Source organism: Phyllostomus discolor, chromosome 10 (assembly GCF_004126475.2).
Source record: "Phyllostomus discolor isolate MPI-MPIP mPhyDis1 chromosome 10, mPhyDis1.pri.v3, whole genome shotgun sequence".
NCBI classification, from domain to species: Eukaryota; Metazoa; Chordata; class Mammalia; order Chiroptera; family Phyllostomidae; genus Phyllostomus; species Phyllostomus discolor.
This window is the reverse complement of record NC_040912.2, coordinates 26,452,631-26,470,139: the sequence shown is the minus strand read 5'-3', so window position 1 is coordinate 26,470,139 and position 17,509 is coordinate 26,452,631. Positions and strand designations below refer to the sequence as shown.

The window sequence follows — 17,509 nt, the reverse complement described above, 5'->3', positions numbered from 1 at the left end:
AAGTTACAGTGCAAGGATTACACAACTAATAGGTAGAGGGTGCAAGATTCCAGCTTCCTACACTCCTAACAGCTTTGCTAAAAGCCACTATAGAACTGCCTTAGGAGGGCATTTAAAGGAAGCTTGATAGCTTTCTCATCTTCAAGCTAGGCCTTGTAGATGACGGTTAACCCTAATAAATCCAAGACCTCACCCCAATTTTCTGATTGCTTCCATTGCCTCTATAGCCCGACAGGCTTCTCCCTCTAATTTAAAGATAACTCTCTGATTCAGTGTCTTTTTGCCAATTAAAAGAGGAGGTAAGTTTTGCAAAGCCCGGAGGAAGCCTCTCCTGCCATTGCCTGACAGCACTGAAGTAATGGCCTGAAGTAATGGCACAACCCAAGACCAAGTGTGCCTACATGTAGAAGGCTTTGTAGTATTATCATTGAATTTTCAGCCCTTCCTAGTTCACAGAACTGGTTACCCAGCACTCGCCTGCGTATCTTATCTTGCTGTACTTCCTTTCATTAAGGCCTGAGAGATACCAAGTAAAGAGACTACGAGGGTGGGATAGGGGAAACGGAAAAACGGGGTAAAAGCAGGCTAAAGGTCAAGACTCCGGCAGGGCTGTCCCTCAGACAAAGGTCCTTAAGGCGCCCTCCCGCTTCAGTCCCTGCTGTCTCATTGCATTAGTCCCTGTCAAGGTCCGGGCTACTGCAAGACCCTACAGCTGGAAGAGGAAGGTGAAGGCCAGCAGTGAAATGCCGCCAGAGGGCTGCGACTACCGCTCACAGATCTGACTTCCCAGACCCTTACGCAGAAGGGCGAGGCGTGAGCTCAGCAGCCAATCCCGGCATCCGCACGTCTCCGTAGCTCCGCCCACCCTGCCCCCTCTCACTCTGCCCTTCCCTGGGGCTGGTGCGGCGGCGGCGACGTAAGCGATAGGAGACCCCTGGGTGGCGCCTGCGCCGTCGGCGGGCCGCGGCCTGGACGCGCTGCAGGGAGGGGCGGAGCGAGAGGGCGGGAGCGCGCGCGGGGCGCCCCTGGCTGCCGCCGCCGCCGCTGCCGGCGAATAATCTAGGCGGCAGCGGGCGGCCCGCGCTAGCGGCTGCAAGCTTACTTCTGCGGCTGCCGAGGAGAGAGAAGGTCGCGGGTCTCGTGTGGTCCTCCTCTCCGCCCCCCAGGAGGGGCGAGAGGGAGCCGCGGCTGATGTCAGGTACGGCCGGCGGAGGCGCCCTCAGGCTGCGAGTCCTAGGTCTTGGTTCCCCTCTCCCTCCTCCATTTCGGAGTGTGAGTGTGGGGCGGGGGGGGGGGGGGGGCAGCCTGGAGGGTGGAACCAAACCCTGGGCTAGCCAAACAGGTGTCTAGGAGTCGCCGCGGCAGCACGCGAGGTGCGGGCTGCTGAAGGCGGTGCGGGGCACTTCCTGCTGCGGGCGCTTCTGACAACTGCCGTTGGGTCCGCCTGCCCAGCCGCCCGCTATTTGGTGGAATTGTTGCGACCTCTTCGCCGTGGGTCCTTCCCCTTTGCCTTCTCGCGCCTTCCACCTCGTCGCGCGGTGCCTGCCGTCGGGCGGCGACGGTGAGACGCTGGCTGCACCCGGTTTACGGCGGGACCATTTAGCGGTCCGGCCCCCTCCGACCTGTGGGTCGAGCGGGACCTGCCGCTCAGGTGTGGGCACCTTCTGCGAGAGCCTGCCGGCTGCCTGCCGCGCCACCTGAGCTTCCAGCGAGTGGGCGCCTTCCACGAATGTCGGAGACTTCTTCTGGGCTTTCTTGGAATATCAGGTTTGTCTGTGAGAAGTATGTATTTTTAAATAGCTCTGCCTTGGCAGAATGACCAAGCCGGGTTGTGCTTTGAGCGCTTGGAGAGGGAGAGAAAGAGTACCTCCCTACTTTACCCCCAAACATGATTTGATTAATAGCTGCTGACAAGTTGGCCGTACAGCTTTTGGATAAATTATATGTTCTTAAAAGGTGAACGTTATTTAGGAGTGGGGATTTATTTTTACCCTCTACCTCTTACCCTCTTCTCTTATTTTGTAAAATAATACATAGACCAAAAAAAAAAAAATCACACGCTCTGGAAACGTTGACTAGATTTATAAACTAGTTCTCTGAATTCATTATAGATATGTGGTGTATCCTTTTTACACTTTTCAGATTGGAAACTATTGCTACCTGTGAATTGATTTTATTAGGAATTTAAAAGTTAGTTATAAAGTTAGGACTTTAATGCATCAGAGTGAGTAATTAGCTAATGTGTAAGGGATAGAAATATGTTCATTCACTAAAAGCCGGGCATAAAACAGATAGCTATGTCTGGGTGCCAGGAAAAAGTGTGCGTGATTTCAAGTTGTTCAATTCTGGTGTAAGTTTAGACAGTGGGAATCTTGAGTTTTTAAGAGGTACTTAGCTTTTCACACCCTTATCAGATAATTGTCAAATGAGCTTTATGCACATGATGTTATATGTATTCTAAGTATTAGAGTAAACTATACTGACTGTATTTTCTGTCAGTCTTAGTATATATTGATATGCAATTTAGTGAATATAAACTTTTGAGTTACCAGTTAACTCTTTTTACTATATTTTAAGGAAAACAGTGATTTACTAAGGAAAGTGTGACTCATCTAAAGTTCTTAACAAGAGTTTGGTTTTTCAGTACTAGTAGAAAAGTATTAAATGTCTCTTGTAAATATGTTTGGAGTTTATGTGTTAATTAATCTTTTAAATTAGGGCTTAGAATTTTAAAAATATTTTGTGGTTACTACCCATTAAAATGTAGGTATCTTTTTTTATACTTTTTTTGGTATAGAGTATGTATTTCTGAGTGAGTTCAGCATTCAGAAATTATTAGAGTTTTCTCATATACTTATTTAGGAGTACGTATAATGAGTTAATGTTCAGCTAAGTCAAAGAAATACAAACGTTTGCCACTAGACAAGCACCTTTTACTACTTGTGTATTGATTTGTGCTCACTAAGATAAAAAATGCACTGTATACAGCTTATGAACTTTATAAACCATGGTAATTTAAAATGTTCTTCGTGTCGTAAAATCATTGGTTGGAATTCTTGTGACAGTGCAGGTATAACATTAGATGGAAAATGGACAACCATGCTGAACTTAAGATTCACCTAAAATATTAAGCTTCCCAGTATAACTGTGTGACTAAGATTTGTTGAGATATGAGTAGAAAGGCTAGTGTACAAACTAGCAGGATGAAAAGAAAGGTATGACAAAATTCTTTTACCCAATATACAGTGGGATTAAGGCCATTCTTTTAAAAGGAGAAGGGGAAAAAGGGAAATTAGCATTTTATCTTAAAATCTAAATATGTTTCTAATGTGTACTTAAATTTTCACTTTGCAGCTGATTCAAATGTCCAAGGGGAAAATGCATGCCAAAATCTGTAATGTGTGAAAATATGAAGTGCCCCTTGGAGGAAAAAAAGCTCCCATCACAACTTGGGGGAGTGCTACTGGTATCCAGTGAGTGTAGGCCAAGGGTGCTGCCAAACATCTGATAGTAAACAGAGCAGCCCTCACGACAGAATTATTCAGCTCAAGATGACACTTGTGCCAAGTTAAGAAATCTTGGCTTAATGGGACTTCCTTAAGTTGGGGCATAGGTGTTGGATGGAAGAGGGTGTTTGTTATGTAGACAGAGAAGACAGCAGGAATAGAGGAGCTAACTTCATTGGGATGTTTAGCAAGCTAGACAGTTCAGGATTGCTGAAGCATCAATTAATAAGGCATGGAATATTCAAATGTGAGTCTGCAAACCTGGAGAGAGTCTAGATTAAGGACTTATCATGGATGTAGTTTTTGTCTTATAGGCAATGGGGTTCCATGGAGTATTCATGGAGTGACATTTAGATAGGTCATTTTGGTGACAGAATGGGGATGTGTTGAAGAGACAGCATTTGAGTCAGGGAAACTGATGAAATATTGCAGTACTTTAGGGGAGAGAGGAGGATCGGACAAGTAATAGGAGAAATAGGATAAGTAATAGAAATGGAGAGGAGAGGATGGATTAGAAAAATATTTAGTAAATAAAATTGGCAAGATTTGGTAATTGGATGTGGGGTAGGGGTAAGGAGAATGTTAAAAATGTCTCCCTATTTTCTACTTTAGATAATCAGATGGCTCTTGGTAAAACAGGAACCTATTGGTCAGTAATTTAGGTAATTACCAGCAATTTAGGTGAGATGAGCGGACTTAAGCGAGGAAGGCAGTGAGAATGAGTCTGTTTTGGACATGTTGAGTTTGAGATGCCTATGGTCCAGGTGGAAATGTCTTGTGTATATATGATTCTGAAACTTGGAGAAGTCTAAAAAGGATCAACAGATCTTTTTGTGTGACAAGTGTAGGAAGATTAGTGCAATTTTTTTTCTTACGTTATTTCACTCTGTATATAAAATAGACTACCTTTATTTTTCTTGTCAGAAAAGTAATAGGTGTGTACTTGACTTAAAAATTAAAACATAAAAAGCTTATAAAATGAAAATAAATTTGTCCTTCCTGCCTGTGCAACTGGGTCTTAGTTCCCAGAAATACCATTTGTTAAAATATTTTGTGCACAGTACTTCCCACTTATCCATGGAGCATGTGCTCCAAGATTCCCAGAGGATACCTAAAACTGTAACCCTGTTATACAGACATACCTTGGAGATAATTACGAGTTCGGTTCCAGGTCATTGCAATAAAACCAGTCATAATCATTTTGCTGGTGGAGGGTATGCCTTCCATTTGTAAAAAAAATGCAACATCTGCACAGTAAAGCAAAGTGCAGTAAAACAGGGTATGCCTGTATATTACTGTTTTTTTTTTCCCCTAAACATACATACCTTTTCACTTAAAGAAAGCACTTTTTATACTTCTCTTTGAGACCAACACTACTCTTGTGCTTTAGAGCCATTATTTAGTAGAATAAGGATTACTTGAACATACTAATCAATATCGATGGACCTGATAACCTTACTACTAAAGTGACTAATGGAAGGGGAGCATATACAGCCTAGATGGTGTACAAAGTGATGAATCACATCCTGGGTGGTACAGAGCTGGATAGCACAAGATTTCATCATGCTACTTTTAGAACAGTGTGCCTTTTAAAACTTACGAATTGTTGATTCTGGAACTTTCCATTTAATTTTTTTGGACCACAGGTAACTGAAACCACAGAAAGTGAAACTGGATTAGGGGAGGGGTTCTATACTTATAATTTTAGAATTTTTTGACATATAAAGAAGCATTTAAAAAACTGAATGCAGTAATATGGTACAGACGGTAGTAGTGCTTTATCTTAAAAAATAAATCCTCACACACTTGTTACATAGTTGATAAAAGAGGTTGTATTATGAGAGAAAATAAGAGAAAAGGGTAAAGTGGAAATTAATGGATCTAGAGCATCATCTCTTTGATGTAAATTAAAGGATGCATGTACATGTATGCTGATATGGCATTACTTTTTTCCCCTAAGGATATACAAGAAGTGATACTAGTTACCTTTGGGAAGAACTAGTGTAGAGTTGGGAAAGAAAACGTTTTCTTTTCTGTATATTTTATTTTTTTTTCTATGGTTTCAACTGGGTTTGTTTTACCTTACTTAACAAAAGGTGATGGTTTTTGCCAGAAGTGCAAAGTTTTTATTACTGCATTATGGTTCATTGTTTTCAGCAGCTGCAGAGTGTTTGATGGTATGGATTGTGTTATTTTTTAAGTAGTTCCTTGTCAATAAACAAACATAGCTGTGGCTGCCATGAACATCTTTCAGACCCTGTCCATAAGAGAAATTTCTAATTATGAAATGATGGGTCAAGGCATATTTATTTAAAAATTTTAAAAAGTACTGCCAAAAGACAGTAAGTAGTGTGAGAAAGAATGTATGAGTGCCAGTTTTCTCTCATATCTATGTCAATACTGGGTGTTAACTAAACTTCAGTTTGTTTTGCCAGTATGTTAGGTTAAAAACAATATCTTCATTTAATTTACATTTCTTTAATATGAATGAAATTTAAACATTGACCACTGTATTTTCCTTTTCTGTAAGTGCTTTTTTAAAATCTGTTTTTATTTTTTTATACTTTATTTTTAGATTTTATATACTTATTTTTAGACAGTTGGGAAGGGAGAGAAAAAGGGAGGGAAAGAAGCAGTTTGTGTGGTTGCCTCTTCAGAGCCCCCTACTGGGGACCTAGGCATGTGTCCTAGACTGGGAATTGAACCAGTGAACCTTTAGTTTTCAGGCTGTCACTCAATCCAGTGAGCCATACCAGCTAGGGCTAAAATCTGTTTTTATATTAGGTTGATTTTTTTGTTTTTTCTTTATGACACTTTTGTTTTCCTGTACAGACCTTTGAACCAGCAATTTCACTACCAGAAATTTATACAATGAATAACCTCATACAGTTTTTCTATAGTCACAGTGTTTGAGTTTTGGGAAGATCTCAATTCATGATGTAAACATGTAAAAAGATGATGTTTTCTAGTTTTGTTTTTATTTTTTAAATATTGAAATCTTGGAAATATTTGGAATTTGAAAGAGAAAGGTACGGATCCAGCTGGTTGCTTTTTACTTTTTCCCAAAAGATTAATTCAGTATCATTTCTTGAATAAGCCATGTTTTTCTTGATTTGAAATGCTATGTGTATTCTGTATTAAATTTCCATATGTACTTTTTTTTAAAAAAAGATTTTATTTATTTATCTTTAGAGAGAGGGGAAGGGAGGGAGAGAGAAAGAAAGGGAGAGAAACATCCATGTATGAGAGACACCCCCAACTGATGACCTGGCCCGCAACCCAGGCATGGGCCCTAGCCTGGGAATCAGACCAGCGGCCTTTTGGTTTGAAGGCTGACACTCAGTCCCCTAAGTCACACCAGTCAGGGCTGTACTTGCTTTTCTTAACAGATTATTTGATCTTAGGTAAAGTTTAAATGAATCAATATTTGGTAGGTTTAAAGCACAGGGAGACTGTGTGTCAAGGGGTTAATTAACATCACACTTGTTGCCTTGGAGACTACAAAGTTAAGATAAATGCAGAATGTTCTGTCTGGGAAACCTTTGTCTGACTAATTTAGAAATTGAGGCTGCTTCTGTTTAATTAGTGATCCATCATCTGTACAAGAGTAGGATGTTGTAATATTATTGATACACTTTTTGACAGTTTGGTTGTAGAGAAAAAAGGAAGTTTCTCAGCACTAAGTCTTTTGTATTAATTAACACACATTTAAAAAAAAGTGTTATACATATTCAGATATATTGATATGCCTTTTTCACCTAAATGTAAAATTATTTTTATTACTTTATCACTGTTTATTTTAGGTGATATATTTCAATATCTGGCCAATCTAATCTACCCTCTCGCTCCCAGTGCCTGTTCAAAAATTTCCCAGTGTACTCACATATTTATTTTTCCAAACAACATTTAGAATAATTTTTACATTATTAACTTTTTTAAATCTTATCTTTTAAGTGGGTTTAGTAGACTTAGTTTACCCCCTACACCCTTCTCCAGTATCACATGTTTATCTATCACCCTTCATGTTCACATGTTTATTTTTCCATACTTTTTCAATACTTTTTACCAAGTTATTTAAATTTTTAAAATCTTATATTTTTGTTGGGATGCATTAATAATGTAGATTACTTTGGAAGAAATCAACATCTTTATTATTGGTTTGTTTTTTTCCAGCCTTTTTTTATTGTGGTAAAATACACATAAAATTTACCAACTTAACTATTTTTAAGTGTAAGTCTTAATAGTATTAAGTACATTTATATTGTTGTACAGCTGAAACTCTCTACCCATTAAACAATAACTCCCTATTGCTTCCCTTCCCCAGTCCCTGGCAACCACCATTCTACTTTCTTTCTGTAATTTTAACTAGGTATCTCATAAAGTCAAGTCACACAGTATTTGTTATTTTGTGATTGGCTTATTTCACTTAGCATAATGGCCTCAAGCTTCATCCATGTTACAGCCTATTTCAAAATTTTCTTCCTTTTAAAGGCTGAAGAATAGTCCATTGTAGGTATGTACCACACTTTGCCTAGTCATCCATTGATGGAACTTGGGTTGCTTCCACATGTTAGCTATTTTGAATAATGCTTCAGTAAACATAGGTATATAAATATTGCTTTGAGACCTTGTTTTTAATTCTTTTGGGCATATACTCAGAAGTGGAATTGCTAGATCATATAGTTATTCTAGTTATAATTTTTTGTGGAATTGTCATACTACCACCAATGTTTTCTACAGTGACTGTACCATTTTAAATTCCCAGCAACAGTGCAGAAAAGTTTCCATTCTTTCACATCCTCACTAACACTAACACTAGTTTTCTGATTTTTTTTTTGATGTAGCCATGCTAATGAATGTGAAGTGATAATCTCATTTTCATCATCAGTGATGTTGAGCATCATTTTACCCTCAACATGCTCATACTTGGCCATTTGTGTGTCTTTTTTGGAGATGTGTCTATTTAATTCCCTTGCTCATTTTTTAATTAGGTGGGGTTTTTTGTTGTTAAGAATTCTGTCTGTATACTAGATATTAACCATTTATCAGATATATGATTTGAAAGTATTATCTTTTATTCTGTGGATTGCTTTTTTACTCTCTTGTTACTATCTTTTGGCGTACAAACTTTTAACATTTTCATAAAGTTCATTGTGATGACGTTGTTGTCACATGTGCCTTAGATGTTATATCCAAGAAATTATTGCCACTTCCAGTGTCAGGAAACTTTAGTACTATGTTTTCTTCTAAGAGTTCTACAGTTTTAGACTTATGTTTAGGTCTTGATCCATTTTGAATTAATTTTTGTATATGGTATTAGGTAAAGGTCCAACTTCATTCTTTTGCATGTGGGTGTCCAGTGTTCCCAGCATATTTTGTTAAAAAGACCGTCCTTTGCCCATTCTGTGGACTTGGCCCCATTGGCAAATAACCTGGCAACAGTGAATATGAGGGCTTATTTCTGGGCTCTCTATTTTATCCCATTGGTCTATACATGTATCTTTATGCCAGTGCTACACTGTTTGGTCACTGTAGCTTTTGTAGTAGGTTTTGAAATCAGAAAATGTGAATCCCCCAGCTTTGTTCTTCTTTTTCAAGATTGTTTTGGCTTTTTGGGGTACATTGAAATCCCATGTGAATTTTATGATGGATATTTCTATTTCTACCAAATTATTGGTTTTTGATAGAGATTGAAGTGAATCTGTAGATCACTGTGGGTAGGTAACCTTGAAAGATCAGTTCAGAATCAAAGTCCAGAATCAAAGAGGGCACTTCAGCAAGAAAAAATAAAATGGCCAAAGGCTTCCATATAAAAGGCCATGACAGACTTGGCAGATGGGTGAATATAGGCTTTATGGATAGGAAGTATCAGAAGTGAGAGAGCATGAAAGTAAACTAGAGTCAGATCTTGTGTGCTAAATTAAACTTTGGACTGAATCCTGTGACTTTAGACAGTTTTATGTATTTTATTTATTTTTAAGAGTTTATTTATTTATTTTTAGAGATGGGAAGGGAGGGAGAAAGGGAGAAAAACATCAATGTGTGGTTGCATTTTACACGCTCCCAACTGGGCACCTGGCCCATAACTCAGGCATGTGCCCTACATTGGGAATCGAACTGGTGACCCTTTGGTTCACAGGCCAGTGCTCAATCCACTGAGCTACTCCAGCCAGAACAGAAAGTTTTATGTTTTTAAGTAAGACTGCTATGTGAAAACTCTATGAAATTGTTAGTGAAGAGAAGTAAAATAACAGCCTAGGGAAGAATGGTTAAGGAATGAAAGTTTCATCTCAGAGTTGAGTCACTGAAATAACCGTTTAAAGGCAAAGAAGGAAATATTGCTAAAGAAAACCTTAACTTGTCTTTTGAGTTTTTTGTTGTGTGAGGACACATGGCAAACTGTTAAAAATAACAGTAATTATTTTTTAGTAAAAGGTAGTAATAAATAATAATAATTAGGAATTTACATGACCCTTTATCCTGTATTATGTTTAAGTGATTAATGATTAAGTGAATTAACTTAAAGCACTTACAAGGATAATTTTTACATTGGCTAATAACTCACTGTTACCTGTTTTTATTTGCTAGATTATACTTTAGATTTGGCTGTTATTTATAATTTTTTAATCCAAATATACAAATGACCGAATGTGAGCGTTTTCCTAGGGCTCCAGACCTGCATCTCAAACAGCATGCCCGACATTTCTGCATCAGTGCTTTATTACTAGAGCTCTTAAGTAGACACAGTATGATGTACTGAATCAATAACCAAAGTCTGTCATGTCTTCAAAATATCTTTATTCATCCTGTTTACTTATTGGATAGTCTGGCTGGGTATAAAATTCTGGATTGGAAATCCTTTTTCCTCAGAATTTTGAAGGCATTTCTACATTTTTTTTCTGGCTTTTATTGTGTGTGAAAGAACAAAACCATTTAATTCCTGATCTCTTGTATATAGCCCTTTGCCCCTTTCTCTGAAAGCTTACAGAATGGTTTCCTAAAGTTCTTTGTTGCAGGGCCACCCCCACATTGCCAGAGCCTACTTTGCCAATGTACAGAATGGTTTCTGAGGTTTTTTGATAATGTATTTTTGTGGACCTTTTTATTCACTGTGCCGGGTATCATTGGATCTTTTCAGTCTAGAAACTTCCACGAAATATTTGTTTTTTCAGGGAATAATTTCTAATAAGTCACTTTAACACAAATGCCTCATCTCAGAGTTTGCTTCCACAGAACCCAATTTAAGATGACCACTGACGATTGGGCTATATTCTCTTTGATAATATATTATTTTGAAGGATTGAACTGAGGTTTACTATGCTATCGATTTTGAGGACTCATTTTGTCAAATATTGGTATCAAGCTTTTATATAAAAAAATTGGTTAAAGTCTATGACTTAATTTTCTAGAATGATTTATGTAGCCTAAAAATTAAGTTCTTTGGAAGATTGAAATATCCTGGAAAAGCCTGGATATTTTTGAAGTCTGACTATTTGACAGCATTCTGTATCTCCACTGTGGTTATTTGCCCATTTAGGTGTATATCTTAAGTCAGCTTTGATAATTTGCTTCTTAAGAAAAATGTGCGTTTCATTTGGGCTTTCATCTTTAACAGCCATTTGTCATGTAATATATTTTCCTGTTTTTTTTTCATGTTATCTGTAAATGTTGATGTAGTTTGAATCCTGATTTGAATGAACCCAACTGTGAAAAAAGACATTTGTTAGTTAATTGATACAATTTGATTGTAGAAGACAGTTGGGTAAATTTTATCAGACTGTGGTTTGGATAAGGTCAAAGAATTACTGTTAATTTTGTTAGGCATTTCATAATGGCATTGTGGCATCTAAGAACATTTCATATTTTCAGACAAGTATATTAAAGTATGTAGAGATGAAATGACTTGATGTCTGGGACAAGCATTAAAATTCTAATTGACAAAATAATAAATGAAGTAAATATAGCACATTTTATATTATAATTCAATCTATGTCATGGGTTTATGAGTGTTCATTATTATACTTTCATATGCATTTGAAGATTTTTATAATTAAACTTAAAAAAAAAACGAAACTGTTACCCCTGTGATGTAATCAGAGTACTTCTTAGCATAGTCCCTCCAACGCCCACTTCATTTTCATTTATGTCTTTGCTGCCTAGGTGTATTATAGTTAAATATATTTTATTCTCTGAATAAATTGTTTCATAATTACCACACACAGTTACTCCAGTTTTATATTGGAAAGGATTACAGCCTTTCATGTTGTATGCTAACCCTTTTGTTGAATGATTTATTTATTTGTGAATTTTGTGTTTTTAAATCTGAATTTACCTTTCAGATGAATTATATTGTTAAGTAGGTGGTGGTACTTAGAGTATATGCATACTGAGTCATTTCATATTAGAAAATGTCTTCCTGTTCTCTTGATTTTTGAATGACAAATTCCTGATAATTTAAGTCTATTGGCCTGCTTGGGTTTTTTTGCAGGGTTTTTTAGTTTAGTTTTTTTTAGCCAAAAGAGGAGAAAATTGCCTATTATTTTTCCCTTTGTAGTTTTGCCTAATATTTTGACTTTGACTTTTTTTCCTTGGATAATTAGAGTTTTTATGTTTGTTTTTTTAAGTGTGAAGTTCAGTATCTCTCTCAGTACTGATCCATCTGTATTAGGTTTTTCTGGGTTATATATGAGACCTTTAATATTCAGGTCTCACTTCCAGTCAAGATGTCAGCATATGTAAATGTGGTACTCAACTCCTGCCACAGTCACATCAAAATGACTAAACTACTGAACAACCATCATTCAGAACAACCTGAAATCTGACTGAATGGAAGTCGTGCAACTAGGAATGTAAAGAAGCAGCCACACTGACACTGGTGGTAGGGGTGGAGACACAGAAAGGCTGGTTCCACACCTGCATGTGGCAGATAAATAGTGGGAGGGATATCTTGACTGTGGAGAGTCCCTATGAGGAGTAAGAGGTCCTATCCCCACACAGGGCCCTCCAGCCCAGGAGTTCAGTGCCAGGAAGAAAAGTCCCCATAACTGTTGGTTGTAAAATCCAGCAGGATTTGAGGCTGAGGAATGTGGAAGCTGCTGGAGTCTCATGCAGTTACTTTTGGGCTGGCACATGGACTTACTCTGACTCACTCCCTCTAAGCTCCAGTGCTGGGACAGCTACTTGAAAGGCACCATAGTTATACAGGGAGGAACTGAATTGTTTGGCATCAGGGTGAGAACTGAGGGGGCAGCTTTCCCTCAGACAACAGTGCTAACACAGGCCATTGTTTCTTTGATGAGCCCTCCCCCCCACAGCCAGCAGGAGGGTGCCATATCTGAGATTCCATCAATTTGGCTCACTTTCTTTGCCTCTCCCTGGCGATTCCCTGAGGCCCTGCCCCACCCAGCTTTGGGGCTCATCCAAGCTATTTCCAGTGGCTTTTCCATATGAATGGCTTATGTGGTTCATACTTGAGAATTTCCTAAATTCTCTCAAACAGGCAGCACATGGCTTGTGTGTTTGAGCCCTGTACCCCTCATTAAGTGGCCCCAGGCCCAGTACTAGCAACAGCTGGCCTTGCTTCACAGCTTGGTTTTACTTGGGCAGCTCCAAGCTCAGCACAAGTAGCAGCCATCTGCATATTTTTTTGTAATTTATGCTGGGTGGCCCTGGGCAGAATACAGGTGGTGGCTGACCTTGGCCTGTACCTCCTGGGAAGCCCCAAAGCCTATGCATCCAGTAGACAACTTCAGACTACACTGAAACACCACCCCCCAACTATACCTCCACAAGAGACACACTCAAGGGGCAGATTCAGCAGGCACCAGAGCCTGCTCAAGTAAGTCCTGCTGTGTGGGTTGGGCCTCTGCACAGCTGATCCTCCATGGTGGTGAGCAGTTGATGGTCAGTGGTCACAGCCAGTCCTTGTAGTTGATTAGCCTAGGTAAATCCCTTCCACTCACATGCCAAGAGCAGTCAAGGCTCACCTACAAGGAGAAGGGTTTACAACCCACATGGGGGACACATCTGGACTGCCCAGCTTGGGTAATAGGGGTGACTGTGCTGCTGGACCCTACAGGACATGTACTACATTAGTCTACCAAGCCTGGGAAATGTAGCAGCTCTACCCAATACATAGAAACAAACATAAGTAGGCTGTCAAAATGAGGAGACAAAAAGACATGGCCCAAATGAAAAAACAGAACAGAACTCCAGATAAAGAACTGAACAATGTGAAGAAAAGCAATCTTCTAGATGCAGAGTTCAAAACAGTGGTTATAAGGATGCTCAATGAACTTAGAACACCAACAGCATAAAAAAGAACCAGTCAGAAATGAAGGGTACACTAATTGAAGAATAATTTACTGGGAATTAACAGTAGAGTGGAAGAAGCCAGGACTAAAATCAGCAATTTGGAATATGAAGAAGCAAAAAACAAACAAAAAACCCCAAAACAAAACACACCTAATCAAAGCAGCAAAAAGAAAACAGAATCCAAAAATATAAGGATAGTGTAAGAAGTGCCTGGGACAACTTCACATGTACCAACATTCTCATCATGGGAGTACCAGAAGAAGAAGAAAGCAAGAAATTGAAAACCTATTTGAAAAAATGGCAGAAAACTGCTCTAACCTAGTGATAGAAATAGACATACAAGTCCAGGAAGCACAGAGTGTCCTAAATAAGATGAATCCAAAGAGGCGCACACCAAGATACATCATAATTAACATGCCAAAGATGAAGACAGAGAATCTTAAAAGCAGAAAAAGAAAGGTATTTGGTTATGTACAAGGGAACTTCCATAGACTGTCAGCTGATTTCTCAAAAGAAACTCTTCAGGCCAGAAGGGATTGACCAGAAATATTCAAAGTGATGAAAAGCAAGGACCTACAACCAAAATTACTCTACTCAGTAAAGCTATCATTTAGAATTTAAGAACAGATAAAGGGCCTCCTAGACAAGAAAAAGTGAAAGTAGTTCACCACCACCAAACCTGTATTATTTGGAATGTTAAAGGGCCTTCTTTAAAGGAGAAGATCAAAAATATGAACAGTAAAATGGCAATAATAATATCTATCAACAATTGAATCTAAAAAAGAAAAACAAACAAGCAGAACAGAAACAGAATCATAGATACAGAGATTGTTTTAGTCACTATGTGATGTCATAAACACAAGTAGACTCATTCTTCCCATATTCTTCCCATAAAAAATTATTGTAGCTATTCTAGTTTATTTGCCTTAATATGTAAATTTTAGAATAATCTCATCTGTATAAAAAATCTTGAAGGGATTTTCATAGAAATTGCATTCAACTCATGCATCCAATTGGGGAGAATTGACATCTTTACTATGTTAAGGCCTCTAATGCATGAACATGCTCTGTTTCCCCATTTGTTTAGTTAGGTCTTGTTTGATTTTCTTAACATCATTTAGTTTTTAATCATACAAGTTTAGTGCATGCCTTCAATTGTTTTACGTTTTCCATAATCTTTATCTTCAAAGGGATCATTTAAAGGAGGACTGCTCAAGAGAGGTAAATGTCAGAAATGCGTAGCTGACAATCAGAGTTTGTTTAGATTTGCGTCATTTCCCCCTTAAAAAAATACATTCAAGTAAATCTAACTTAATATGTTAAGTCTTTAAAATAACTGTAACTGGTATAATCCAAATTCTGGAAAACTATAGCAAAATGGTGAAGAGTCTGAATTCTTGATTTAGGCCACTAATGTGAACCTGAGAAGGTTACTAACCTCTCTTAAGTTCATCTATGAAATAGGATTCATAGTCTTTAGTTTAATGGTACAGGACTCAATGTTAGCTATAATTATCTCTCCTTCTATTTCTTTCTCTGTTACTTATAAAGATGCTATTCATATCTGTAATGGTATTCACCAAGAGTTGTTTCTGGTTGATGGGATTTAGGGTAATTTCTTTCTTAATGCAGTGCTTTATCGTGTGCTTTTTTTTTTAAACAGTGGCTAACACAAAGCTTTTCCTTAATACAGTAAAAATAAATATTTTAGTTGTCCCAGCACTTTTTTTTGTATCTGAAATCTCAATCATTGAGCCTGGAAATCTGTATTTTTAAAATGCTCCTCAAGTGATCCTAATTGAATTGTGTTTCCTCGTACTCATATTCACCCATGTCCCACCCCAGCAGTGATTATTCATTTTATTGACTTGTCCATAATGTGCTATTTTAGCAGCAAACAAAGGGATAAACTCGTAGGTAAAAGTTAAATACTCTTAGATATACTCTCATAGGAAAGGAATTAACTTTCCAGTGTAGCAAAGTTACAGACTTTTTACTTTTGGGATGTATAGTGCTCTATAATTTATAACATCCTGCTATTCCTTTTTTCTTACAGAAATACACTTTCGGGAAATGGCCTCTAAATCTTGGCTGAATTTTTTAATCTTCCTCTGTGGATCAGCAATCGGATTTGTTTTATGTTCTCAGCTACTTAGTATTTTGTTGGGAGAACAGGGTGATACCCAGCCTAAGATTCTTCATAATGATCCTCATGCTGGGCATTCAGATGATAATGGACAGAATCATCTAGAAGGACAGATGAACTTCAATGCAGATGCTAGCCAACATAAAGGTACAGTTTAAAGAAGTAAACATAAATCATATTTTTCAGGCGGTGTAAGTATTGAAAAAATTGGGAAAAGATATATGAATTTTAATTATATCACACTATATTTTAATTTACCACACTGTATTTTTTGATAAAAATGATCTTAATTCCAGATATTAGATGACATTCTTGGTTTGCCTCAGAAAAGGAATTGCTAAACCTAGATGTATTTAGGTAGTAAAATATTAATTTTGAATTTATTCAATAGGAACAGTTCAGAAACTGTAATTTGGGAAAAGGCAAAACTTTTCAGACTAGATTTGTTTCTGAAAATTTTTGTTTAGTCTAATTTTCTTATCATGGTTTATATTTGTATCTTTGGGTTTTCTTTTGTCTTATTTTGGTATTAGTTTTTGCTTATCATGTTTTCTTAGGGAAATGCAAGAGTTATATATACATTTCAGTTTATATTTTTATTAATAGTTAATATCACTAATCTTTTTTCCTTTTGAGAAGAATAAAGAACTAAGGAATTAGAAAGCTAGGTATGTATTATGACTTCATTTCTTCCTGTCCTCATATCTCTAACTAGATTTTCTCAACTGAGTCCTCTGTGTGCCCATTAAAGGGAAGTTTTCTCCAAGTTTGTGTCCTTTGGCTCTTCTTTGCCTGCATGATGTCATTAGCCCCTATAGTTTTCATTTCCATCTCTTCTTTACTGTCGTTATCTTCAACTCCATTCTAGATACTATAAGGCGTCAACACAGTTCAAAGATCTCTGCAAATGTTCTGGTTTATGTAACAGAAAAGAATATAAGCAGACTGAAAATAATTAGAGCTCTAGGATGGAGAGGATCCGTATTAAGAGTTGTTTCTCTTACCTTTCTGGCTGTAAATTACTTATTTCCTACCTCTCAAGCAGAGGTTCTAGGGCAAGGTGTCAAATCTTGGTTGAGTTTTGTGTACTAGCAAGCACATGAATACCTTTACAAATTGTATTATGTTGTGTAAATGTTTACATAACTGATTTAACTCCAAGCAGGTGCTCTGTGGTCTTATTGGAAAGCAATTTGATCACTGTGCACTTGCTCTGTAGCATTGCTTCAGGTCTTGAAATGATCAATTGGATTGAGGCTCCTCTACTACTGGTAGGCTATGCTAGGTTGTCCTTAACTGCAGGAACATACACAAAATGAAGGGGATGCTAAAAGTCTGTTTTCTTCAAACTTAACATGTGTATATGAACTCCTTTTTTTCTTTTCCTTCTTACTCCTAAAACTTCTACTTCTTTCTTATTTTATATAGCTTATTACCACCTGCCTATGTTAGAAACTTAAGTCATGGTAGATGCTTTTCTTTGCTTACCAGTCTCATTTGTGACTTAAATCTAACGGTTCACCTTCTGTACCATTTTACAGAT

At 37.7% G+C, this 17,509-nt stretch overlaps 1 protein-coding gene across 3 annotated transcripts in view; it reads left to right on the top strand.

Annotated features, from left to right (window-relative positions):
* Positions 1-986: 986 nt before the first annotated feature.
* The window catches only part of C1GALT1 (core 1 synthase, glycoprotein-N-acetylgalactosamine 3-beta-galactosyltransferase 1), a 31,023-nt gene continuing 14,500 nt past the window's right edge, over positions 987-17,509 (top strand). The window contains exons 1-2 of one of the 3 annotated variants that reach the window (XM_036010317.1): positions 987-1,198; positions 15,877-16,113. In XM_036010317.1, coding sequence (XP_035866210.1) covers positions 1,192-1,198; positions 15,877-16,113 — 244 coding nt within the window. In that variant the 5' untranslated portion in view covers positions 987-1,191. Of the gene's footprint in view, positions 1,199-1,284; positions 1,768-15,876; positions 16,114-17,509 lie in introns of those variants that run through there. The other 2 variants (XM_028525356.2, XM_036010316.1) reach the window with 2 other exon arrangements.